This window comes from Notothenia rossii (genome assembly GCF_949606895.1).
Source record: "Notothenia rossii genome assembly, chromosome: 10".
Classification (NCBI taxonomy): domain Eukaryota; kingdom Metazoa; phylum Chordata; class Actinopteri; order Perciformes; family Nototheniidae; genus Notothenia; species Notothenia rossii.
This window is the reverse complement of record NC_136908.1, coordinates 53,900,576-53,927,416: the sequence shown is the minus strand read 5'-3', so window position 1 is coordinate 53,927,416 and position 26,841 is coordinate 53,900,576. Positions and strand designations below refer to the sequence as shown.

Here is a 26,841-nt window from a genome sequence, read left to right as displayed (position 1 = left end):
GATGAAAATCTTAGGTCCCAGGCTCCAACAGTGCAACACAATAAAACCGATAAAATAGTGCAAGTAAATAAAATATGTAATAGAAGTAGTGGGAGTAAGGAGTCATCTCTGTCTCACACACACACACACACACACACACTCACACACAACCCTAGAATGGCTAAAATAATTCCCTATAGTTACTACAAGCACCGCCTTCATTTATCAGAGACCAACGTTGTGATTGGACAAGAGATCTTGATTGGCAGCTCTATAGCCTTTCCTTATTGGACAGAGTAGCGGACGAACCCGCCCAAGGTTGAAGTTGACGTCACGAAAGGAAAAATCGGTTTAAAACGAGGTCACTCGTTCTCTCGGAGTCGCCGGTTGCAACTAAGAGGAGTCGCCATCTTAAGATACTGAAAGAGTGAGTGCAATTATTCATCTAAAATAAGTGCATATGACATTTCAACTTATTTATGGAGTATGCATTTAACAAAACCGTCACTTATTTTAGCGTTGTTTTGTTTATGCAACTGTCACTTTTTTCTGCTTAGAGAGCTTCAACCTTGGAGCGGTCAAGTTAGCTTAGCATGCGTTTTAGCATCAGCTATGCTAGAAAGGGAAGAGAGCCATGCTAAATTACTTGACTTTTAAGACACCCGTGAGATTTTTACATGCGCGTTACAGAAGCATGTATTGATGTTAACCTTTATGTACCTGTAGTATTCCCTCTGTTAATTCAATGAGCTAAATTAAGCATTTCCTGTCCGCTAAGCTAACCAGCACGTGATATCCCTCGGTTCAGGTGTCGATATGTTTCCAGTTTCATCTACCATTAGCTTTAGGAAGCACAGCTAACTTGTAGCTCATTGCAGCTCCGCCAGCAGGCAGGACACCACCATGTACCCCACCGCACTGACGCAGCTGGCCCGGGGCAACCCTTTCAGCTCACCCCTGTTCAACATCCAGAAAGTGGAAGAACCCAAACAGAGCCTCCATGGACAGAGGACCCGCACACTGGCAGCAGCAGCCACCTCTGACGGTAAACCCCGCGGCAGAATCCGCGTTAGCTGCGATAGCTTAGCCGACCAGATTAGCCCCGATGCGGCCTACTTCTTTGCGTGATTCAGAGTAGCAACTTTTATATAGCATTATTGCCTTTGTGCATGTTGCAGGTTATTGTTGCAACTCTTGTATTGTTGTTAATGTTGAAGGATGTGTTGAGGCAGTTAGCTCCTAGGCCTTTGCTGCGTGTGGAGGACAAGGAAGGACAAAGTGGGATCTTGCTTTTGGATTGAAGCAAAGTGTATTTGACGTATCGTGCAGATAGTGCATGCACTTTTTCAGGGGCGCATCGGTGATTTAAATTGTAAAGTATTCGAGAAATACGTGTGACCCCTGTGCTACATAGCGGTTGACAAGAACAAATTGTCCTAGCTTGATATATTTATGACTGGTTGTTAAATCCATACCAAACATAACATCATAAAATCAACTCTGTCCTTTTAGGTCTACAAGGTTTCAGCTAACACGTTTCCAAATCCCCAACGGGCTTCAGCAACAAGTATTGGGTTAATTCACCTTCACTTGTTTAGGCAGTCAATGGCCAACCATTGTTAAAGGATGCTTTGAAGTTGGGCTCTAAAGGTGCATATCAAACATTTATTGTTTAAAAGCAACAGCTTGAAGATTGATGTCCATGTACATATGCTCTTTTCTTCATTATCTGTCCATTGTATTAATACGCTTGACTTTTATCCTAATAGCAATTACTGGTTTATAACAGTGATTCATTTAAATAGTTTTTGTTATGGGCTTTGTGTACAGACTAAATAATTGGTAGTCAAGTCTAAACCTGTTGCAGAAGGGCGAGACTGGCCAAAAAATGTCTTCCTAATACAGCTTTTAGCTTGTTTGACATCCAGCTTTATTGAAGGCATATAACATAACTCTTAAACCAGTTATCTCTAATGTCAGTTCTACGCTCAAAGACAATACCATCCTTTCCAAACCCTGAGGTGTTCTGTTATTAAGGTTAAACCTGTGTTTCTTCAGAGGGAGAAGAGGTTGAGTTCGGCTCTCAGAAGTATTTCCTCCTGTGCGGCTTTGGTGGGATTCTGAGCTGTGGCACCACGCACACAGCTGTCGTTCCACTCGATCTGATCAAATGCAGATTGCAGGTCTGTCCTTGTGACTCGGTGCCCTGTTTTTTTAACGTCACGCGTCATCCCCCCCATGGCTGTTTGTCTTTTTGAAAATGCACCAATCTGCATGGAAGAAATGCCTTCGGCCCAAATGTGGTGAAGCTTTTTTTTTTATCATCGTGCATTGATTCCCATGATCCTAATGTGTTGGAGTGATCTTAACATGATTGCATGATTTTGTACCGGTGTTGTTCCCGAGCAGCCCCCACTGAGTCAACAGTAGAGGAGTTGTGAAGGTCAAGAGTGCCAGACATGAAGGAGAAAATGTCATTGTGTGTGCAGACTGTACTCTTTAACCTGGTGGTCTGAATGCAAAGAGAAATTCAGAGAATCTGAATGCAGATATTGCCCGTCACAGTTTAAGACAGTGACTGATTAACTTGTTCTTTGGGGGAAATGATGACAGTCAAAAGGACATTTGATCAGACAGGCATTATGATGATTAGGATGCCTTTGTAATCTGTTATTTTCCATATTTATAGATTTATAGGACCATACTGGTGATATGATACTATATAGCCTAATTATTTTTTTTATAAACTAAGTGAAATCAGTGGCTAACAAATCTAGAAACCTTTCGTTTGCTTTAGAAAAGGTAAGCATTCAGTTGTAGTAAATAAACAAAACACTACTGTGGTCCATGAAAGTTCAAACTGCAATCACTCGTTTTCAATGATTTTAATCAACTTTGGTGAGTGATTTTAATACATGGTGGCATGTTGGTGGCAGAGCATCACACAATGGAAGAGTCCTGTCACTTAATTCTTATTTTACATTGAAAACTCTTCCATTTTGTGGCTCTGGTTTGGTGTTGATCTTGATCATGTGCTGCATGTTGCATGCATGTGTCCCCCCTCCCTTCCACAGACGTCGTGTTTGGCTCCTCAAAGTACTATGCCCTGTGTGGTTTTGGGGGTATCCTGAGCTGCGGCCTAACACACACAGCAATGGTGCCCCTCGACCTTGTCAAGTGTCGCCTGCAGGTGTGTACAGAAACAACACGTAGCAGCAGCTCAGCCCATTGGCTTCATGTATTTCAGTAAAGCACTAGTTGTGCACAACATTGTTAAATGGTATACATTCACTTATCACATACTTTTCTTGGCATTGCTTAATTCATAGGTCCTAATGATGGATTTCCAAACCATGATATATATTTTTTGCTAATGTAGTTTCAAGTGTCCAAGCACTTGACACATACAAGTAAAACTGTTATTTGTAACTTGTGTTTTGGTCCATATCAATTACTTCCTATCTTATAATCTTAAACAGCGTCAAACTCCAGATCCAAGAATTGCCCACCATGATGACATGCTTCATCACTTTGGATTCTCCTTCTCAGGTGGACCCAGAAAAGTTCAAGAGCATCGGTAATGGCTTCAGATTGACAGTGAGGGAAGATGGTGTCAGGGGACTGGCAAAGGGCTGGGCCCCCACCTTCATCGGCTACTCCATGCAGGGACTCTGCAAGTTTGGCTTCTATGAAGTGTTTAAGGTCTTCTACAGTGACTTGTTGGGAGAGGTGAGTCCAGATACAGCTTTCAACAACACACACCTCCACTCTGTCAAAGAAGAAACAGATTCTACTTTGTTTGTATTTGTGATTCAAAGGACCTATTGTGACAAACCATGGCATTGTATAGTTTATCACCAAATGTATGTTTCATATAAAAAGTGCAAACATGTACGTTGATATTTGCTACTTGCACATGCAAAAGTATGCTTCCTATATTCTTTAAATACGCTTACGGCTGTTTAGCACCACGTACATGTATTTGAATGTTCTGCTGGGACCCAAAGGTCTGTAACCTGGTCACACATGTACCAGAACTAGCTTAGTGTTACATGAGGCTTTGGTCAACACGCTCCTTAGATCCACCTCTGGAGGGGCTCTGAACGGAGCCCCTCGGCAGCTTTCTGGCTGTACAGTTGGAGGTGCTTGAGTCATTGGCGTGTGAGAACAGTCTACCTGTCCCCCAGCCCAACTGCAGCACTGGCAGCCCTGTCCTCTACAGACAGGGAGCCCCCAGTGATGCTTGCCTGGTGGACGGACACTCTGCTCATCTTAAACTAGATGAATGAAATGCTTTAGTTGTTTGAATAAAATGTATGTATAAAGTACACTATGTTAAGTAGATTGGTATATTAAAGAGTGTTCTGTATACTAGTGTTTGATACCCCTCTCCATACAGCATGACAAAAAGCCTGTTAAATGGAATAACTTCCAAGGTAGCAGGACGGTGGCTGTTAGTGTATTTAGCTGCTATAAGGATGTTTCACCCAAAAAATGAGCATTTACTTTTTGTGGCAATCTTCTTTTTTTCTGCGCTTGAGTGAAGGATGGGAATTTTGCAGGGTGTCTGTGTTCTGATCTGTCTGGCCATTATTTTTGTGTTCACACCAAACAGGAGAACACCTACCTGTGGAGGACATCGCTGTACCTGGCGGCCTCAGCCAGCGCAGAGTTCTTTGCAGACATTGCTCTGGCTCCCATGGAGGCTGTTAAAGTTCGCATTCAAACCAAGCCAGGCTACGCCAACACCCTCAGAGAGTGTGTCCCCAAGATGTACGCAGAGGAGGGCGTCTGGGCGTAAGTGCACCAACTTTTTCTCCGTAATCCATTTTTTTATCAGTCACTGTCAGTGAGGTTGAATGGCTGCCAAGTTATTCCAATATAGGGTGTTTTATTAGGGCTTTAATTATTGACAACACGCTCCTTAGATCCACCTCTGGAGGGGCTCTGAACGGAGCCCCTCGGCAGCTTTCTGGCTGTACAGTTGGAGGTGCTTGAGTCATTGGCGTGTGAGAACAGTCTACCTGTCCCCCAGCCCAACTGCAGCACTGGCAGCCCTGTCCTCTACAGACAGGGAGCCCCCAGTGATGCTAGCCTGGTGGACGGACACTCTTTATTGTTACTGCACAAAACTAGAAAGCATTCATGTGTGTGTGGTTATTTTGAATATCAACATGTGAATCAGGGTTAGGGAGCCTGACTGAAAAACTGTGAAATGTAAACTGTTCAGTTTGTCTCTGCGTAAAAGAGGTGAGTAAAAAGTGAACAAATCTGTAAGATTTGCACTTAAAAACTGTTTCCAGATTTATAAACATTCACTTGCCAAATAAACGTTTTTTAAATTTTTGGAACAAACTGAAGGTATAATACTCTTCACGAGTATTTGTGATTAAGACACAATTCTGTGCTGGCAACACAGGTCCAACATGTGTAGAATAAAATAAAAACCTTAAAGCTAGTAATTGAAAAAGCACCGATTCGGGGAGCATGACGCCGTAGTTTCTCATAGCTGAGCCATGTACTTAAATTAATTAAAGTAATTAAAAATGTCCTCAGATGAGATTTTGCGACTTAATCATGCGTCATCCTGCCAGCTAAAGAAAATGAGTAATAGTGAACCAGCCAATCACTGCAGTGTACTGGTGAATGTTCTCCAATATCAGTCTTTGTTTTCCTTTCTGCTAAACCAGACAAACTCAACACGTATGGGTTTGAACCGCAAGGAGAATCCACCGATCACATGTTAACACAGTTTGTCACACATCTCCCACTTCCTATAGTTTCTATAAGGGTGTGGTTCCCCTCTGGATGAGGCAGATCCCCTACACCATGATGAAGTTCTCCTGCTTCGAGCGCACCGTGGAGTTGCTCTACAAGCACGCTGTCCCCAAGCCCCGTAGCGAGTGCACCAAATCTGAACAGCTGGTGGTCACCTTCGTTGCCGGTTATATTGGTGAGTAACGCATCACAAACCCATCATAATGCTTTGTAAGCTAGAAAAACCAATGTCTGTCTAGTTAATGAAACGGTAACAAATAAGTTGTTTCAAACAAATTTTGGGTATATAAGAATATTTTGTCTTGAATTTCTAGGTATTTACATTGATATCAGTCTTGTATAATTCTAGTACATTGATACTGCAGCTGATCTACAGACTGTTCTCTGATGTGTTTCTTTTTGCTCGTGCAGCTGGTGTGTTCTGTGCCATCGTGTCCCACCCTGCTGACTCTGTGGTGTCTGTACTGAACAAGGAGTCAGGCAGCACCGCTACCCAGGTCCTCAAGAAGCTGGGACCCAAAGGTATGTATCCCCGTCACACATGTACCAGAACTAGCTTAGTGTTACATGAGGCTTTTGTCAACACGCTCCTTAGATCCACCTCTGGAGGGGCTCTGAACGGAGCCCCTCGGCAGCTTTCTGGCTGTACAGTTGGAGGTGCTTGAGTCATTGGCGTGTGAGAACAGTCTACCTGTCCCCCAGCCCAACTGCAGCACTGGCAGCCCTGTCCTCTACAGACAGGGAGCCCCCAGTGACGCTAGCCTGGTGGACGGACACTCTGCTCATCTTAAACTAGATGAATGATATGCTTTGTTTAAAATAAAATGTTTGTATAAAGTACACTTGTTTAGTAGATTGGTATATTAAAGAGTATTCTGTATATCAGTGTTTAGATATTGGTCTCATACAGCATGATGTATGGATTCATCAATCTTGTATTGTGTGTCTCCAGGTGTGTGGAAGGGTCTGGTTGCCCGTATCATCATGATCGGTACTCTGACCGCCCTGCAGTGGTTCATCTACGACTCCGTCAAGGTCTACTTCCGCCTGCCCCGCCCCGCCCCCCCCGAGATGCCAGAGTCTCTGAAGAAGAAGCTTGGCCTCACAGAGTAACCCCCCCACTTTATTCCGCCACTGAGCCGCAGGTGACACATCTAAACCCCCCCCCCCCCCCCCCCGCCCAACTTCCACAGTGCACACAGCAGTTTTCTATATTTATGTTTCCCGCCTGCTGCTCTGCACAGGGCTGCTAATGATGTATATTTAAAAACAGAAATCAACAAGGAGAAGATGGAACTGTCGCTTCTGATTTACCGTGAGTCGGACGGACACAATCCTCTGCAGAAACACCATCTGGTTTTATCAATTCCTGTCATTAGAAGATTGTTCTCATTCTAATAAAAGAATTTAATTCCCTGGAAAACCCTTGGCTGTCTTTCTTCTTTTCTATGCAAATGTGTTGCATATTACTGTTCCGCCGAATAACGAGCCTTTTTATGGAATAATTAAGGTTATAAAACTGTTTCTAATTAAATATTTTTGAGTACCACAAATATATGACCCGCTCTATCAAACAGTCGGAAGTCGCAACGGCTCATTTAAAAATAATCATGTATTTGCTTTGTGTGTTTTTGTTTGATTAGAAATAAACAAAGTCTTGGCTTTCAGTATATGAAGCTTTTATTTCCAAAATCACAGATGAATAAATGTTTAAAGCTTGTAAAGGGAAGATGACGGCTCGCCACTCTGCTCTTCCGCAGCGTCGCCCCCCCTCCCTCCTGCTGACATGGATGTAAGGCGTAGAGTAATCATAAATAACACGGCAGGGTCCGTTACAGTTTGTTTTAGTCTAATTTTGTTTAAACAAAGTCTTGGCTTTCAGAATATTAAACTTGTTTCGGCAAATTCAGATGATAAATACAGCTTTGAAGCTTGTGACGGCATAATTACAAGCGGAGAACGGAGTAATTTAACGTCACAGCAGGCATAACAACAGCCGGTGTTTCTCGTGAGTGTTTTCCCCGGGAAACAAACACAATACACACAAACGCAAAAATACACACACTCGCGAGCTTCCCCCAGACCAGCAATCCAAAAAAAAATATTTTCCCTCCGTACTACTTTGATCATTTGCTCCGCTAATAATCAATCAGATCGATGGATTCCAGAGAAGAGGAAACTTTGAAGGCCTTTTTCTCAAAATGATGACTCGGTGATATTCATTATATAATGTGACATATTTCGCTTAATATTTGGAGTACAACAACAATCCTGATTTCATTAGAAAGCTAGGAATCTCCTCTTTCCAGCAGTGTATACAACTCAAAATGTGTCTTTGGGTCAATGCGACTGATTTCGATGGAGCCGGTCACATATATTCTATGGCTTTTCTTCATTTGCATGGAAATGCTACTATCAAGCCTGCCCCATTTTCATTCAGTTTCAAAATGCAATGTGTGCATCATCGGGGTCTAAGACACTTGGAGCGCATTTCCTTTAACACATTTGCAATGCTTATCCTTTTCTTTGAAATCTAGCAGTTTGTCCTTGTTTTCAAGCTTGCCATCTTCTAAAATCTGCATTTTACATTGTGCTTTTTCAATGTATGAACACATTCAAAGGGTGTATGCTACGGTCATTTAAGTGGACATCTGGGTAATGGGATTTCTTAAGTGTCACATAGTTTCTTATATTGGCCTAACTTTGTTAAATATCACGCAAACTGCAGTGACAATATGCTGCTTAGAGAGCCTCTTGTATTCTTTTCTACCACTAGAGTGCACACTAACACCACTGTTTGAACATGTAGTGTTCATATCATTTCACAAGGGGGCAATATTTAAAAAGCTGTCCTGCATTCATTATCTCACTGAAATGTGTCTCTAGACTAATCAGTCGGTACAGAAATAAAATAAAAAATGTCTTAACTTCCACAAATAAATGACGTGGCGTTGCTAAATTCCAATACTTTTTTTGATTTACATTCAATTTATCTTCCAGTTTATATTTTAAACTGCCTATCCCTATGAGGCTGTTAGTCAGTGGAGCTCTTGGTAAAATGTAATGGATAGAGGGTCATCCAAAAACAGCGCACTGTATTTTAAACTGGATTAGATGGTGTGTGTGTGTGTGTGTGTGTGTGTGTGTGTGTGTGTGTGTGTGTGTGTGTGTGTGTGTGTGTGTGTGGCATAATGTATCACATGTGGAGGGAGGAAAGTGAGCAGTATTACCTGCTGCTGCACATCTGCATCACCTAATGGGTCTTTGAGTGGCCCAGGTCACAGCAATCCCTCTCACACACACACACTTTGGATGTACCGCAGCTGTCATTAAATCCATTTTAGTTACTCTAAAATAGGCAGGTTGTACACAGGAAACATAGTGCTGTCTTTTTTTCAACAGGATGCACCTAGATGCGTGTGTTTGCGCCTGCCAGGGTGAGGTTGCAAGGGGTCATGGGAAATGGATTCCATTTATGTGTTTGTAATGTCATCGCTGTGTCATTGAATAAAACATCAGCACTGAGGAATATGACGGTTGAATTTCACATCTGCTCTGTGTCTCACCACAGCAGTAATTGACACATTTAGTGATAACCTGTAAATATGTGTAGTCCAGATTTGCTCCGTTAGCATCGTTCTCGTGCTACTGACTTCAACACAGCTTCAACATTACCTGGGGTCTTTTTAGGGCCCCATCTCCAGCATTTCTCACTGCTGATGGAAGTGTAAGCTCCACCAGGGAGAGTCAGGCTTAATCAGGTCTCATTCCACCTCTGTTTCCATCACACTTTGCCATATTACACATCCACAACCCCCATGAATAGGACTTTTGCTCGCTTCCCAGGCACAACTAATTTAATTCTAACAACAATCTCTATTTTGCAGGGTATTATGGTCATGACTGAATTCACTTTTTAGCAGCTACCATAATGGGGCATTGCATTTTTTAACAAGCGAATCCTGCTTCTGACTATGTACGAGGAAAAAGCCTACAAACACTTTTATCTTACATGTTCAGACCACACTTTGTAGCATGGAGCAGATTGAGGTTGTCTCAATGCATACAAATGTGTGTAATTAAAACCAACAGATGCAAATACTGTAGATGCATTCCATGTCATTTCAGCTTACAGTTTTGATGACAAAGATAAGCAACTAAATTGTACTTCCACAACAAATAAACAGTAGAGCATTAGTCAGGCAATGAGGTGTAAAATATAGGTCATGTGACGTATTGCCATCCGTGACGTGACTAGATTTAGTTGCATAACATTTAGAGCAGGCAGCAGCTACAGCTGGCTACTAAAGGACCAGGGATTATTAGGAATCCAGCTGCTTTTCATGGCAAACCCCATAGTAGCATTTAAGCGCTATAATTAGCCAGTGGCCCATGTTTTGGGTTAGATACCATGCCCTGACCAATATCCTGACCCTAACAGTTCAAGGTCGAAGCCTGTCCCTGACCAAAACCATTAACGAATAACCACAATTGAAATTATAGTTAAATCATTATTATGTGGATTTACCTAAGGCCTACTGTTACCGTGAGCTATAACGATAATGCTGAGCCATCAAGCGTTACTGTGCTAACATACTGAGCTCACTAACTGAAAATATTGATGGAGCTCGTGAGATCGGTTATCTCGTTTCTGAACGAGCACCGTTTTTTTAAACTAATGTGATAAGTATAAATAATAGAATATTTCAGCAACTTCTACACATTTAAAACCAAATGGGCGATTTCGCACTAATGAGTACTTTAAGTAGACTTTGATGGTAATACTATAGGAACTTTTACTGTAGTATAACTTCCATTGCTGGATTTGTACACACTGGTATTGTTTAATCTTAGCATCTTAGTACTTCTTTCACCACTAGAAAGGAGGCACAACAATTGGATGTATCACAGAAGTTGGGAACATCAACAAATTCTTCATCTTATCTTTGACCTCCAGACTCCCAGAGGCTTTTAATATGACAGATGCCAATGTATGAAGGACATATTCAATATTCATATGAAGCATATATTCCTAATTGGTTTTTTTCTCCTTTCCTCCACTCTGTAAGCATCTCTTACCCTTTAGCCCAGCCTTTCCCAAACTCAGGGTCGCGACCCAAACTCAGGGTCGCGACCCATTTTGGGTCGCGGACCCGTTTTGATTGGGTCGCAGTTAAATGCATTGCTACACACACACAGCGTCAGAGCTGATGGTTGCGTTGCAAATTAAAAAAGATTATAATTTTTTTATTTTATTTTTTATTTTGAAAATGAAATTATGCAATATAGCATTGTATATTGAATGATTTAATTTTCTAAATACAAATAAACTAAAAATAAAAGATAGTATTTGTATCAGCTCTGACGTGTCCCCCGCGAAAGTTTTCGCTCTGTCTGTTTATTGTCTGTTGATTAATCCCGATAGTACATGATGGCAAAAAGATGATACAAAGAGGAGTTTTGAAACGTTGGCTTCACAAAAGCTGTTAGAAATGGAGAGGAGCAACCTCAGTGTGTTTTATGTGGAGAGGTGCTCAGTAACAAAAGCTTGAAAATGAATAAATTGGACCGGCATCTCCAAACAAAACATCCTCTGCATCGGGACAAATCGAAGGATTTTTTCATCTGCAAAGAATGAAGAAAGAAAAAAGAAAGATTCTTTCAAGAAGCAGTGTTTTGACGGCGGAAAAGTAAGTCACTAATTTTAATCATTTGTTTTGTGTGTTTGTGAGTTTGTCAGGGTCTGTTGTGAAATTGTTTCGTTAATGCAAAGTTGGATGAAATGCTGACTGAGCCCCGGAGCGGACCGCCAGCTACATTCTGCAGCGGCATAGAGCGGTGTTTCAACTTTTACGAGCCTGAAATGTTTTTAAAACGGCCGGGAAAAAAACAGATAAAAAATAGCCACAGGTAGATTAGAGGGAAAGTGACCGGCAGTATGAGAAGGAAAGCGAGAGAAAGTATCAGCCGCACGGACGTGACTGCTGCAGTGTGATGCACATAGGAATACATATGGGGGTTATTCCCTATCTTTATTCAAGAGCATGCAAATTTGAGAGCATACTTTATTGATTTCACGTTCAGAATATGTATTTATTTCCCTCAAACCCTCTCCTCACACTCAAATAGTGCCTGCTTGCGTTTACATTTGCTCTGCTTCTGCTCAAACTGTACGCTTGTACTCAGATATATTTCTGCTTACAGGTTTCCTGTGTTCCAGCTTAAAACCTTCTCCTCGCACTCAGGCTGTTTTTGTGCGCTCGTGAAATGTCTGCTCTCAGATTTCTTCTGTGCGCGCTTGGATCTTTTGTGCAACAACCCTGTCAAAATCCCTCTGTGGGGATTCCCCACAGTATTGAGTATGTAAGTCGCTTTGGATAAAAGCGTCTAACAAGTAACATGTAATGTAATGCGCTATAAATGCGGTTGCCAGGTCCACATTGGGTATACAGCGTACGCCGGCTGGTGTTAAAAATCACCCAGCATTGTTAATGATAATATCTTCTCTGTTATTTTTTAGGCATTCAAAGGGAACAGAGGGGCACTGAGGGCATCCTATCAAGTCAGCCTCCACAAAAAGAAAGTTAACCGGTTGCCAAGTGTTGGAGTTTCTTTGTCTCTCTCTCAGAATGTTTTAAAACAGCTCTGTTCATTTAAAAGTGTTTAAAAAATGTGTGTACATAGTTTTTGATCTAGTGACAAACTTAATGTTGCACTTCTTAGAATTTAAATGTGGTTTCACCTTCGATGTACTGTATACACTTGACTGCACTTCCTATAGTTAGTGTTTTGTCCCTTTCTGTTTACAACATGTTTGTTCTTTGTTCATTTAAAATAGTTTAAAATGGTGTGGACATAGTTTTTTGAGCTAGCGACAAACTTAATATTGCACTTTTGATAATTTTAGAATTAAAATATGATTTGTACTGTATACTTGACTGCACGTCCCATGTTTCGTCTTTCTGCTTTGATCCTTATTTTTTCTGGGCAAGCTCAAAGGGAAGGTTCTTATGGTGAGAAACCTAAATTGCTGCGATGCACTTTTATAATTAAATACATATTTTCATTTACATTTTAAATTCATGGTGTGTTGCATTCTTTGTTTATAACTGTAGATATTATGGAAAATCATGACATTTTTTAGCTTGGGTCCCTTAGGACCACAACATTTCTGTTTTGGGTCTCATGCTGAAAAAGTTTGGGAACCCCTGCGCCGTATGTTGTCTTGTCTGTGTTCCAATCTAGTTTTAAGACCTATTAGACCTAATATCATTATAGTGCTCATGTGTGGAATACTTAAAAAAATAAAATAATGGGTTCAATGAAACAACAGTAAATCAGGGGCCAGGTGGTATACCAAAAACTGTTTACGCCAGAGGTTCATTTTAGCAGTGGGGCCCCATAGTAGTTTAACTCGATATCATTTTCAGGGTGCAATAACTAAAGAAGATTGTACTGAGCCATTAACTAAAAACTTAAGTTTTTATAATAAATGGTAGTAAATAGTGAGGGAATTGTTCTTCTTGGCCCCTCAGCCTGCAAAATGTAATCCCTGACTGACAAAAACACAATTGCTGCTTTTGTCCACCTCCTGATTTATGATTGGTGGTCTCTGCAGGTCAGCAGGCCAACCTTTCATAATGTCGGTCAAAGTGTGAACATTGGCGCGCACGGTCCATTTCATATCCATATTTGCAGTATTAACTGCAATGACTGACTTGTTGTAATCTACCTTTTGGCACACATACAACAGAATTACCTTCATTATGTAATCTGACCTGTTTGTGATTTTGTCTATGACAGTCTCACCGTGTGCATTCACACTGTTGGTGACCTTGCTTTAAAGTACACATTTGAGGTCACAGGAGGTTAACATATAATGCTTACCTGACTGTTTGCATGAAAACAAACAAAATAAAAAAAGCAGTGTCAGCTAAAAAAAAAACATTTTTCTATTCATAATATGTCTTTTTACTTTGTTTTTTAAACGAACATATTCAAATGTACTCACAGATTATATTATGGCAACCCACTCAGACACCAGAGCCGACTGCAGTGCTACGCAGTTTAGAATAGTTCCACGTTCTAACAGTCTAACGAAATACACACACAATTGCTACCCGTTATGTTAGCTGGCAGAACTGTTCCCAAACAACAGTTGGGCAGCTTGAACACTTCTGCTGAGATTTTGCTAAATGAGTTCACACACTACTGATCAAGCCTATCGCTTCTATGGAAAGCTCTGCATTTAGTACACAGGAGTGTCGGACCCCTCGATTTGCACACAAATCGTGTGCCTCCCTCTTTGTGTAGATATGCAACAGCCTATAAGCCCCGCCTTCCTTCACTAGCCATCTAATCCTCTCCTCACCCAACGGTCTTTCTAGCCCTCACACACACACACATACGCACACGCACACACACGCACACACACACACACACACACACACACACACACACACACACACACACACACACACACACACACACACACACACACACACACACACACACACACACACACACACACACACACACACACACAATGGCCCCTTGTGCAGCTGGGTGGGGGCCTTTAAGCCCCATCTTCACCCTGTTGGAGAAAGAGAAAGGCACAACGGCTACATCCTATTGGCTGCCAGCCTGTGTCACCACCACCATCATCATCATGTGACATATGCAGCATCAGCAGAGAACAGCATGTTCACATGGATTTATCAGCAACTATTCCTTTAGTAGTGCATATTTATCATCTTTAAAAACTTAAAGTATACACAGTTAAAGGAGGCAACATGGCCGCTGTTAGTGTTATATTATTATATATTATGTTAGTTTGATAATAATTTGTGTGGTTTGTCAGGATGTAAAAATACATTAGAGAACCGTATTAATTTTGCTGCAAATGTAAAGTAGAACATTTCCCTCTGAAATGTGTTACACTCCATTACTGCCGGTCGTCAGTATCATACACAAAAACACAAAAAACTCAATAAAATGTATAATTAAATAGTTTTTTGCTGCTCCAGCTGAGAAAGAAGAAATACTGTCCTCGATTTATGAGTTCTAAATACATGAGCGCATTTAACAATATGTTGGCATTTACACCTAAAACATTTATGAATTAAGGTTTATATTTTGGGTGGATTTCTTTTGAATGAGCTTTCATGCATGGATGCTTTCAGGTTTATTGATCTATTTTGTTGACTTTACCAAGTATTAGGAACATCATACCTCCAGAAGAGGTCTAAAAGGATGACCTACACCCTTTTCTGATGGTAGCTGTTTGAAACACATGTGAACGCATCAAGGTCACATCCTCCTCCCCCCCCCCCCCCTCCTCCTCCTTCTCCTCCTCACTGCAACCCGGTTAACTCCACTAGCCATCTCCCCGCCTCTCTGACCAGATAACGGATAACAGACTGTAAAAACGTAAGTAGGCCTATTCTCATTACTTTATAAATATATATATATATACATATAATCGTTGTGGGGTCGGTGCTTGCGTCACAGGGTCGCGTGCTTCACTCTCCAGCAGCAATCAATGGATGCTCACAGTTGAAACACCGGCTTCAGGGAACCATTTTCAATGCATGCGATGTTAACCGAAATGTAAAGTAACAATTTCAAACACGATGCAAGGAAAGTTTCATCATTATTTTGCGTCGGACTATTGTTATTATTTTTGAATAATTTCCCTTCTTGCCTTATGTGGACGCCTCTAATGCAATTTTAATATCAAGTGTTCGGGGTGCATTTAATGTGCTGTAGCCAGCTCTCATTGATCTCGACCAGTAATATAATACTTTAAAACACATTATTGAGATTTTATTTTACATTCCATCACGTTAACGATGACGTATTTGCGATCACATTGCCTGCAGCCGCGCTGTGCACCTGACTTTTTACAGGGTTGATAGTCCTGTATTTGTATTTAAATATTACAATGACTGGAAGCACCATCGCAGAGAACTCACAATGAGCTTGAACTCTTTCCCTCTCGGATTCAGTATTATATAACACTGTATTAATTATATTTGAAGCTTTCGTTCAAACGGAGTAGGCAGTCTACTCACTTTCACCAAAATCGAGGGCCGAGGCCAGACTGTAACTCAACCCCAATTACGCTAAAATTACAGTAAATAAAGGAACAAACCGGCATGTACATTACTAAAATGAATATATAACGGGCTGTGTTGGCAGAACCCATTCACCCAGCAATACAGCTGGTGACCCGATTATATAAGTGATTTTTTTGGAGGCTTAAATGAGGCATTGTGTGGTTCAGTAGCTCTATTGTCTCTCCAATAAGTGCCGGATTGCTGGAAAGCCCAAAAAAAGAGCGACGAGGTGTTTTAGACCCACCAACCAACTCCCCTTGTTCCTCTTTTTCAAGTGTCATCCTTCATGAGACCTGTTATATAAATTTCAGCCTGTGCCAATATGACATCACAGGGCTTTGTTCTTCTTACTGATAGCTAAGGTCACTTATTCCTAAAATAAGGCCTCGGGACCTTTATAAATCTTTGTGTTTTTGCATAGTTATGTTTTAAATCTAATAACATCTTCTCAAAACAGTTGTATTGTGACCTTGTTTTAGTTGTAGCCTACACTATGTCCTGTCTTTGTGAGCAGCTCCTCCTTTTGTCCTGCTTGGTGACATTGATGCGATTTGAAATCTTTCTGTTGTGACGGCCCACATGATGACGGAGTTATGCACAATAAGGTCAACGTGATTTATGAATCTCAGTTCAGTTATTTAAACAAAAAGTCTCAGTCCCTGGGCTTCCTACATACGGTGGTGTAAATTTGACCTTTCCCATAAAAAGGGTCAATTTCCTGTTGATTTGTAAACCTATCAGCGGAACATAAGCAGTGGTGTCTAGGAGGAAGTTCAACACTGAATGAGCTTGAAACTGGACTGGTTCACACAAATCAGAATCAGATACCTTTATTCGTCCCACAGAGGGGACCTTTACATTTGTTACAGCAGAAAAGAGCCAAAGACAGCTTAATATTAACTAAGAAGCATGCATAACAAGTTTTATTAAAGATACAAAATAAAAACAATTACACAATTTGCTAAATACACATCAGTTTTGGAGATATATTGCACAGTTATTAACAGCATATATAAATATTGCACATAATTTGTATTTCACAACAAGTATGTATGCTGCTGTAAAGTACAATAAAATCCTGGATGCAACATAACTTCCTCAAACTCAAAAGCAATAAAACTGAACTCCTCATAGGCTCCAAATCCAGCGTGTCCAGAACGCAGCCGCCAGACTCCTCACCCACATCAAATCATGGCATCACATCACCCCGGTCCTCAAAGAACTCCACTGGCTCCCCGTCTCTCACCGCATCCATTACAAACTCCTGGTCCTCACTTACAAAGCCCTCCACCATCTGCCCCCTACCTCACTGACCTCCTCATCCTCTACCAACCACCCCGGTCCCTCAGATCCACCTCAGCTGGTTTGCTTTCTATCCCCAAGGCCAAACTCCGGAGCTTCGGTGACAGAGCCTTCTCTGTGGCAGCCCTGAAGCTCTGGAACTCCCTCCTCCAAGACCAATCAATCACTTATCCATAAGTGATTGATTCCCCTGATATTAGTGGAAGACAGAATTGTGTAGTGAAAGTGAGGCTTATAGAAAACTGATCTAACCACCATTGTCATCATTTATAGCCATTACAGTTATCACTTGTCACAATGATAACTGAAAGTAAAAACCATTGTCTTTTGCTAATTTGAACTTTCTATCATCCCTTGAAGCAGTGCTATCCTTTTCTTAGAAACACCTGGCACTTATCCAAGCCTTTCAAGGAATTACATTAGAAAAGGTTAAATTACTCATCTTGGGGACAAAAACTGCCTGAGAGGAAATGTTGAGGAAAACTTTGTTTGTTTGTGGCAATTAAAGTTAAATGATTATCTAGAATTTCTTTATATGATTTATCGCAGCTTCTGTCTCTCTACAGAATTCCAAATGATAATACTTACTGACTGCAGCTTGCACTTAGTTGTTACTAGTGACTTTAACACAGTGATTGTTGATTGTGTACGTATAAACCCCCGCGTTTCAAATAGATTCAGTAGATTCAGCCACAGTCACTGTAGTGGATAATTAGAGGTAACTCAGTGTGGGCACTTTGTGTCTATCACTAGGTTCACCCAGGTGTGTCGGCCAAAACACCACTTAAGGTCAAAGGTCCACAATAAAGGAAATAAGGAGCTAAGATGAGGCTTGACTTCTTTACTTATTTAGGCAGACATACAGATATTTGTCTGTGTGTGGTTTTTCCTACAAGAGAAATAAACAAAATACAATCAATATAAGATAACTTATGCATACATAAATAATATACATAATAATGCCAAGCCCTATAGAAATAATAATTTAGACAAGCTTAGACAATTTAGACAAGCTATATTACAAGCTATAATACAACGTCTCCCTTCTCTTATAATCATAAACACATTAACATATCATGTCAAACACTCTTTATCCTCAGTAAAAGATACTAAAGGACAGCTGTGTCTCATGGTATAAATAGGTGTCTATACATTGGCTATCAATAGTTCGATCCTCATACCCTAATGTCACAAAGTGTCCTTAGGCAAGATTTTTAACGTGTCTACAGTATGGAAGTGTATTGAAGTTGCTTTGGATATAAGTGCAGATATAACACATGATAATGTTAAGGCACTCTAAAATGATCAGAAATAGAAACCTACCCATTTCCAGTTTTGGTATAGTGGTTTTATCAGGCCTCGTGAGACATCAGGTAATCCACGAGGAACACCATATTCTTGTGATAAGTGTCAACCAGTATGTATTAGAGGATGACAGCTTCAGAAATGATAGCTACTGTCAATGTTATACAAATGGCAAGGACTCTGGTGTATAAATTGATAATGATAATTAATACACTTGTAATGTTCAGATTAGCATGGCGCTAATTCATACTGGGAAATGATGATGATGTTGTTACTGAGAGTCAAGAGAATAATAATTGTGAAACCCTGATAACACTTCAGTATTTATAATGCTCACTGGGTGGTTGTCAGTAGTCAGTTGTTGATCTAAGCTCCTCTCGTCTCAATGTCTCGCTTCTTGGTGCCCATCCGCTCATCTTCCTGTAAGTGTTTGTAGACTCGGGTCTTACCTTAACATGGGCTTTGAGTGTTCTTACTGCTTGTGTTTTGTTATTCAAAGTAGTATTTGTTGCATTTGGAACTTTATTTGCCATTATTTTCACTCGGATTGATTCAAAACTACTGTAGAAATACAGAACAATTGCGGAAAATTAATGTTGAAAATGTGAGTGTTGAGATAATGTTTGACTAATTTATTGCACAAATGTGGCACAAATGTGGCATAAATGGCGCTGGTTATGTCTACAAATCTTGGTATATCCTGGCATATTCCTTTATTTTATATGGTTATAAATACAATACGCGAAAAATGTATTACATTTACTGATATATTTTATGTCGTAGAATAAAACATTGACATCTCTTTAGATGGTATGAATGACAGACCTTATTTCGGGCATTTATAAGCAAAACACAGAAGAAGAACATGTACGTTCACACCTGCCTTGTATAGTCCGGTTGAATCGAACCCTGGTGCGTTTAGCCGCTTGGTGCGGTTCATTTGGGTCGGTGTGAACACAGTCCGAGACCTCTTAAGTGAATTAAACAACCGGACTCTGGTCCGCTAAAATAGTTGGTCAAGGAGCGCTTGCTTGCGAACTCTGGAGCGGTTCATTGCTGGTGTGAACGCAGTCCGCACCAAAACATAGGAAGCGCAGTATTTACGTGTCACAAGAACGCAGATATCTTCAAATATCTTTAGCGAATCTCGCGGTTGTTTAGTTAAAGAGTGAAGCAGAATGAAGTTTTGAACAGTGACGTGTAAAGTAACAATTCTCCGTCAGCTACATAAAAGTAAGAACACCTGTCGTCGGTGAAACGCCCCTCCTTACTGCAGAACGTCTCTTATTATATGTGTTATAATGTTTTTTAACGGACGTTGTCTGATGATATATATGCCCGGGCCGCTAGTGTCTGTTGATTTCCAGATTAACAGCAGCATGAGAATAACCTGCCGAAATTGCCGATGCTCCATGGCGGAGGCTCCGGTAGAAATAGCCGGGATTTGCGTTTTTACCCCCGTAATGTCTGACCAATGGTTGAACAGCATTTCCGTGTACATGACTTGTGTTTAAAGTTTATAGTCCGTTTGAGTTTTGCCCATGTGAACGCAAACCAAACCTTCTGAAAAATGAAACAATGTAACAAACTGTAGTCAGGTGCGCACCAGAACACGGACTATTAGGTACGAATGCGACAAGGGAACCTCAAATGTAAATGCTGACTAATTTTCCTTTCATTATTACGGTACAATCCTGCTCTACATTGTGCTTGTCGTATTAGAGGTGTGTCTCAGCTGATGGACATGTCTTCTCTGTGTCCCCTGCAGCTGCCATCATGTCCTCAGTCCTCCAGAAGCTGATTAGCCCTCTGGCCAGCACCCCTGCTGAGCCCCCGAGGAACAAGGTGACCGTCGTGGGGGTGGGCCAGGTGGGCATGGCCTGCGCCATCAGCATCCTGCTGCGGGTAAGACACAACCACCCCGTCACAATGGGTTTACTCATATAAGAACAATAGTAAAGCACCATTAGAAAAATATGATTCATTGGCATATGTGTAAATTGCAATTTATTTTACAGAAGTCACAGTGTATTGCCATTTACTTTTAAACACAGCATACATGGCAGTTGTAATGGATGTTTAATATGTCTTCACAGGTATACAGATATATATTTTGGGCTGTAAATGCTGATATATTGTCCTAACATTAATTTGGCTGTGAGTGGATTCAAACTCTTGTTGCTGTTTAAATCCTAAATGTGTTATCCACTGACTATATCCCCAAATATTAGATATTCATATTTGATTAAATAAAAGTAAATGCAATGAAAAAACACAAGGAACCATGCCTGCATGAGTTACATTATAGTTTACGCACCTTTTCTACATTATGTATATTTATTTTGTATTATAATGATACCTATAAGGTATGAGCATATTAAAATCACATATGTAATATGCATATCTTTTCATGTTAGTAATACACACAGGAATATTTGGTTACATATCAGTGCATTTTGTTTTTATGTATATGAAAAGCAGATAATAAATCACAATTACCTAGTATGAGTATATATGTTTGCCCATATGTTCATATATAAATGACTGCAAGGAGAAAAAGTATGTTTATATGAGCCATTATGAATTTTCTAATGGGGTATTTCTTTTAAATAAATTGTATGAATTATACAGTATTTCTATTTTCCAGTAGATGTTTCCTGCCAAGCAATTGTTCTAGATGTGAGTCACAAAGTGTAGAACTGTGAAGTTGAGGATTATGAATGAAAATGTCTTCCTATTTGTGTTGACGATTAATATTAAAATTCAAAAACGAAAGTTGAAGTAATACAAGGCATCTTTACCATCAAAACTAATGATATTAAAATCAAATGTAAACCCTGTTGAATAAAAAGGATAGATGCTTGCCAAGTTAAAAGTGAGATGGCCCTAGCTTCTCTCCTTAATAATCATCTTCCTGCGCATCCTCCCATCTACTCCCTCTCCCCCCCCCCTCTTCCTCCTCCTCCTCCTCCTCCACCCCCCCCCCCCCCCCCCTCTCTACAGGACCTGTGTGATGAGCTGGCTCTGGTGGATGTGATGAAGGATCGTCTGAAGGGGGAGATGATGGACCTGCAGCACGGCAGCCTCTTCCTCAAGACCTCCAAGATAGTGGCTGACACAGGTCATTTTACCTGCTGCTGCCAAACATCTGCACTTTAAAAGAAACATCCCTGGATATCTCTTCATCAGATTCCCTTTCTCTCCCCTTCCTCCAGACTACGCGGTGACGGCTAACTCTCGCCTGGTGGTGGTGACGGCCGGCGTTCGGCAGCAGGAAGGCGAGAGCCGCCTGAACCTGGTCCAGAGGAACGTCAACGTGTTCAAGTCCATCATCCCCCAGATCGTCAAGTACAGCCCCAACTGCACCCTGGTGGTGGTCTCCAATCCTGGTGAGTACGATACATGATCATCTCTGGGCGTCAAGGGGAGAGGAGCTGGGTTGGATCTATTTGCAGAAGACTTGTTCACATAGAGACTAACATTTAAGGCATATCTAGACAAAGCAAGACGATCCAAAACAAATGTGACCAAACAGAAAACCAACAAAAAACTGGGTTCATGACATCGCGGTTGTGTGCATGTGTAATGTTTACTAAGTATATTACATATCAATTCCATTCAAATAGCTTTATTAGGATGACCATCATTTGATTTATACAATTGCGACATCTATACTGTACATACATATACATTGGGAATGTATTTTTGAGTGCATGAACATTTTTAACAAATGCAAGAATACTTTTCTTTTCATGGAAAACAATATGTCGTTTTTGAACATAAACTAGAAAATGTATTTAAAAAAACACAGAACGATAGAAAAAGTTAAGCTTGGTTATTGATGATTCTGCAGGATGATGCTGATTGTCATTTCATATTATATAAGAAAATAATTATAAAAGACGTGAGATGTGAGACCTGGTGTAGCAGGTCGGTCTGATTCTCTCATGTTTTGACAGCTTTCCCTTCCTAGTAATATTTGTAGTTTTTCTTTTTCAAATAACTGAGGCTGCCCTATTATAGCATTTTGGTAAGAATTGTTTCCGTACAGGTTTGAACTTTGGGCATTGTATGAGAAAGTGCTTCTCTGTTTCCACAGCAGTTCCTCCACACTGTTGGCATAGTCGCTTCTCATTCGGCAGCCATTTTTTTTAATATACTGCATATCTATAACTCCACCCTCCTTCCACAGTGGACGTGCTGACCTACGTGACCTGGAAGCTGAGCGGTCTGCCTAAGCACCGCGTCATTGGCAGCGGCACCAACCTGGACTCGGCCCGCTTCCGCTTCCTGATGGCCGAGCGCCTGGGCATCCACGCCAGCTCCTTCAACGGCTGGGTGCTGGGCGAGCACGGAGACACCAGCGGTGGGTACAACACGGGGAACACACTCCATTATTTACTGTCAGTTAACAATCATAGGAATATTTGTCGGATATTGTTGGGAAAATAATGAATGTACTCTTCTAATATCAGAGTAGCACATGATAACAAAGGCCCTACGTGGCTGTGTATGTAATAGGATGTATGATTACCTGGAAGAGCATCAGGACACACTGTTTTAGGCATATGATAGCTTTGTGACAACGATTAACATGATGATTCAGCCTCTATGGAGATAGACATATGACAAGCATGATCATTTCTGACCGGAGCTAATCTAAAAAAACATTGTATACTGCTTTGAACCGGTATTCCTGCATCTCGTGACTGTATAACACCCTCTATATCAGCATCTGAAGGATCGGGGAACTAGTTGTACCATATGCTCTGTATGTGATGACTACTTCCATTCTTGCAAGGATAATAAATACATGTATCCTGATCTTTTTCTAAAAGATATGGTGAATGTAATTCGACCTGAAACATAGATCAGTATTGACTTTATGTGTCGTTGTTTTTTCAGTGCCTGTATGGAGCGGTGCTAACGTGGCAGGAGTCAACCTGCAGAAGCTGAACCCTGAGATTGGCACTGATGATGACAGTGAGCAGTGGAAGGCCACGCACAAGGCTGTAGTTGACAGGTAGGGAGTGTGTGAGGAAATGTGGGTGAGCGTGAACAGATAGCAAAACCAAATTAGGTTTGAGTTTCAGAAAACTTAATTTATCAAGAAGACCTGGCAAATCTCATCAATTGTCTTCTCTGTTAAAAAAACAAAAAAACGTCCTTTCTGTGTTTGTGATTTGTTAGAATTATCCTGGTGTTAAGATGATAGACACATATATGAAGTGTCTGTCGTTTTTTTACAATGAACAATGACGATAAATCATGAAACCAAAACATTTAATTTGTTTACAAATAATTAAATCTGCTGTTAAGTGCTATCATGTACTTGATAATGAATTGTTTTTGCATTGTTTATCATGTCTATCAGCGGCAGAGCTGTTAGTGCTTCTGTTATCTGAGGCCATGAGTGATTCCCTTTTTGGATAAAGTGGCCCCAGGGGGAATGTAACCTCTAACCACGATGTGTTAGTGCCAGCTTCAGTCGATACAGCCTGGCATCAAAGACAGCTATTGTAATAAGCTGGTTATGTTAGCAGACATGACTCTTTATAATTCAATCTTATGATGGCATAACCAATTGATTAGTATTGGGCCATCTAGGTAGTTACAGTCTACTTATAATAAGACGTGCTAATATTAATAATACTTTACATTTATAAAGCGCTTTTCCTGGTGCTCAAAGCGCTTACAAGCAAGTACAAAATGGTATATATGCTTTAGTCATGAAATTACACATTGTAATGTAGTTACTTACAGAATATAATGCACAACATATTTTTGCAATACAATTACAATAGACTGTGTTGTATGATATCTACAAAAATAGAGAATTATGTTTGCATAATGAAATAGATTTGACATCCATTAGGTGTCAGTTCTTTACAAGTTCTAGTCAGATCGTACACTTTTGAGAGGGTTACTGTATCGATGTTGAGCGTGTGTTGCTTTGTTTCCAGTGCCTACGAGGTGATCAAGCTGAAGGGCTACACTAACTGGGCCATCGGTCTCAGTGTGGCCGACCTGACTGAGAGCATCATCAAGAACATGAGCCGCGTCCATCCCGTCTCCACCATGGTCAAGGTCAGACACACAGGACATACACACACTCAAAACATGGGATTATTGGCTAAAGTATTAGCCACCATTGTTTTGTTGTAATTTGTTAATTGTTAATTTCACATTGCACGTTTTACACAAGGCCTTAATTTCCAAATAATTTCAGATAATACTATGCCTTAACACAGTACTTATTACGTAACTTATTTGCCACTAATGGTATTACAATGTACAAGTGATATGGGGTCTTCAGGACCCTACTTGGTCGTTTTTTGGACTTGTAGCAAATGATCACAACCTTCATCTTTGCTCCTCGCTATTTTTAATAGTTCTCACTGAGATTGTCCAATTTGTATAATTTTGAAAAATACTAAAATCCCATGTTATATAAAACAATTCACATGAAACAAATTATTATTATAATACTTTTAGATCTCTTATTCTAAAGCAATCATACTCAGAGTTATGTATTTATATATATCAGGGGGACTTGGGCTTTTGTGATTGTTGTTCTATTTTAGAATGAAGGAAAATAAATAAAAACAAATTAAAATAGGTATATAAACACAAGCAGTTAAAGTAAGAATGTGCAATAAAAAGGTAAAATAAAACATTTAAATGTACAAAAATTTTTTTATAATTACAAATATTTTGTAAATAATTATGATAATAATGAACTCCTTATCTCTTGTAAAATTGAATGATTTTTCTTAAACAGCTGTCTTTTAGCTTGCATGTGTCATTCACTGCAGGGTGCTTTGTATACTGACTTCACCATTTCCCCACAATGTATGCTCCCTACCCTAACTCTGTGTATATGTGTGTGTGTGTGTGTGTGTGTGTGTGTGTGTGTGTGTGTGTGTGTGTGTGTGTGTGTGTGTGTGTGTGTGTGTGTGTGTGTGTGTGTGTGTGTGTGTGTGTGTGTGTGTGTGTGTGTGTGTGTGTGTGTGTGTGTGTCTGTGTGTGTGTGTGTTTTCAGGACATGTATGGTATTGGGGAGGAGGTCTTCCTGTCTCTGCCCTGCGTGCTGAACAGCAGCGGTGTGAGCAGCGTGATCAACATGACTCTGACCGACGCCGAGGTGGGCCAGCTGAGGAACAGCGCCGACACACTGTGGGGCATCCAGAAGGACCTGAAGGACGTCTGAACACATACACACACTCAAAACCCTTGATGCAGAAGCCTGCTGATACGCACATATAACCCCATTAGACTCTATCTCTTATTTTGAAGGAGAATACAAGTGTTTTTCATCATACAGCGTGATTTAACTGTTTTCATCAGTGCTGCGAAATGTCATCGACTTCCTGTCAATCCATTTTAAGTAAAAGAAAACACTGGTATGCTCCTTTAAATGAACAGATTTCCTCCCCAGTAGTTAAGCTGAAGTTGTTTCTGTGTTAAGAGATGTAAAACAACCTGTGTTACTGTACTCTGTTAACAGTTTGGAGTAGGATAAAGCACAACCCTAAGAAGTCTCTCCTTGTACCCTCACGTACGGTTGTTCCTTTAGCCCCCTGCAGGAAATCACTAAGAGAAAGACCATAAACCTCTAATGAAAGACCGCAAATATCCAAAAGGACGCCTATTTCCTTGCACCTTTGTCTTAAAATGGTACCCTACCGAAATGAAATTGTGACATTGTAAATGTAAAAGTGGGTTTTCGTCCACCCTGTTTCCTCAGTGTTAGCAAAGAGAGATGGAGCAGCGGGGGAGGGGTGGGGATGTCCAGCACAAGTTTTTTGGTTTTACTGTCTGACCCTGTGTTTAACGTAATACATTTGAACCTAAAGAAAAGAAGTGTGTCTGTTTTATTTTTGTACCTTTGTTAATAATGCAGCCATTGAGGATATTAATAATTTACTCATTATAAAAATAGGCACAACTGTGCAGAGAATAAATCGGTTACAAGAAAACATATTTTGCTTCTATAAAATCACATGGATTAAACAAATAATCGTCAATTTCTTACCACATATAATGTTTAAAATATTAGGTCCATTCCAACAGAAACGCTTATTATAAACGTATTTATGCTTAGAACAACAGTAATGAATGCATATAGGGATATTATATCAATCAATCCTTTATAGAGTTACTTCCCAGCTTTAGGATCAATTTCTGTAACCAATGCCATTCAAGTATCAAAGAGTTAAAAGATGAGGTTATCAGATGTTATAGAATGAAATCCTTGTTTAAAAGCTATACACCTGTAGCCTTTTCCGGTAATGCTGTTCATCTTTTTTTTCTACATTAGTGGAAAAAATATAACAGATCCCAAACATTTCGGTCAATA

At 40.4% G+C, this 26,841-nt stretch overlaps 2 protein-coding genes across 5 annotated transcripts; both read left to right on the top strand.

The window, feature by feature from the left end:
• The first annotated feature begins 256 nt into the window (after positions 1-256).
• Positions 257-7,180, top strand: slc25a3a (solute carrier family 25 member 3a). Of its 4 annotated transcripts, XM_079653405.1 has the most exons (9): positions 258-406; positions 858-1,024; positions 2,038-2,162; positions 3,529-3,708; positions 4,595-4,776; positions 5,760-5,932; positions 6,169-6,279; positions 6,710-6,902; positions 7,031-7,180. In XM_079653405.1, exons 2-8 carry the CDS (start codon positions 883-885, stop codon positions 6,868-6,870), a joined length of 1,074 nt encoding a protein of 357 aa, XP_079509531.1. In that variant the 5' UTR covers positions 258-406; positions 858-882; the 3' UTR covers positions 6,871-6,902; positions 7,031-7,180. The 4 variants fall into 4 exon arrangements, with proteins under 4 accessions (XP_079509532.1, XP_079509531.1, XP_079509533.1 ...); XM_079653406.1 differs by having other exon boundaries at positions 257-406; positions 870-1,024; positions 6,710-7,180; XM_079653407.1 differs by lacking the exon at positions 2,038-2,162 and adding an exon at positions 3,054-3,169 and having other exon boundaries at positions 6,710-7,180.
• A 7,848-nt stretch (positions 7,181-15,028) lies between these two features.
• On the top strand, positions 15,029-26,353 carry ldhba (lactate dehydrogenase Ba). Its single transcript, XM_079652889.1, has 8 exons — positions 15,029-15,186; positions 20,251-20,387; positions 21,486-21,603; positions 21,698-21,871; positions 22,675-22,848; positions 23,388-23,505; positions 24,446-24,569; positions 25,525-26,353. Exons 2-8 carry the CDS (start codon positions 20,259-20,261, stop codon positions 25,690-25,692), a joined length of 1,005 nt encoding a protein of 334 aa, XP_079509015.1. The 5' UTR covers positions 15,029-15,186; positions 20,251-20,258; the 3' UTR covers positions 25,693-26,353.
• Positions 26,354-26,841: the final 488 nt, after the last annotated feature.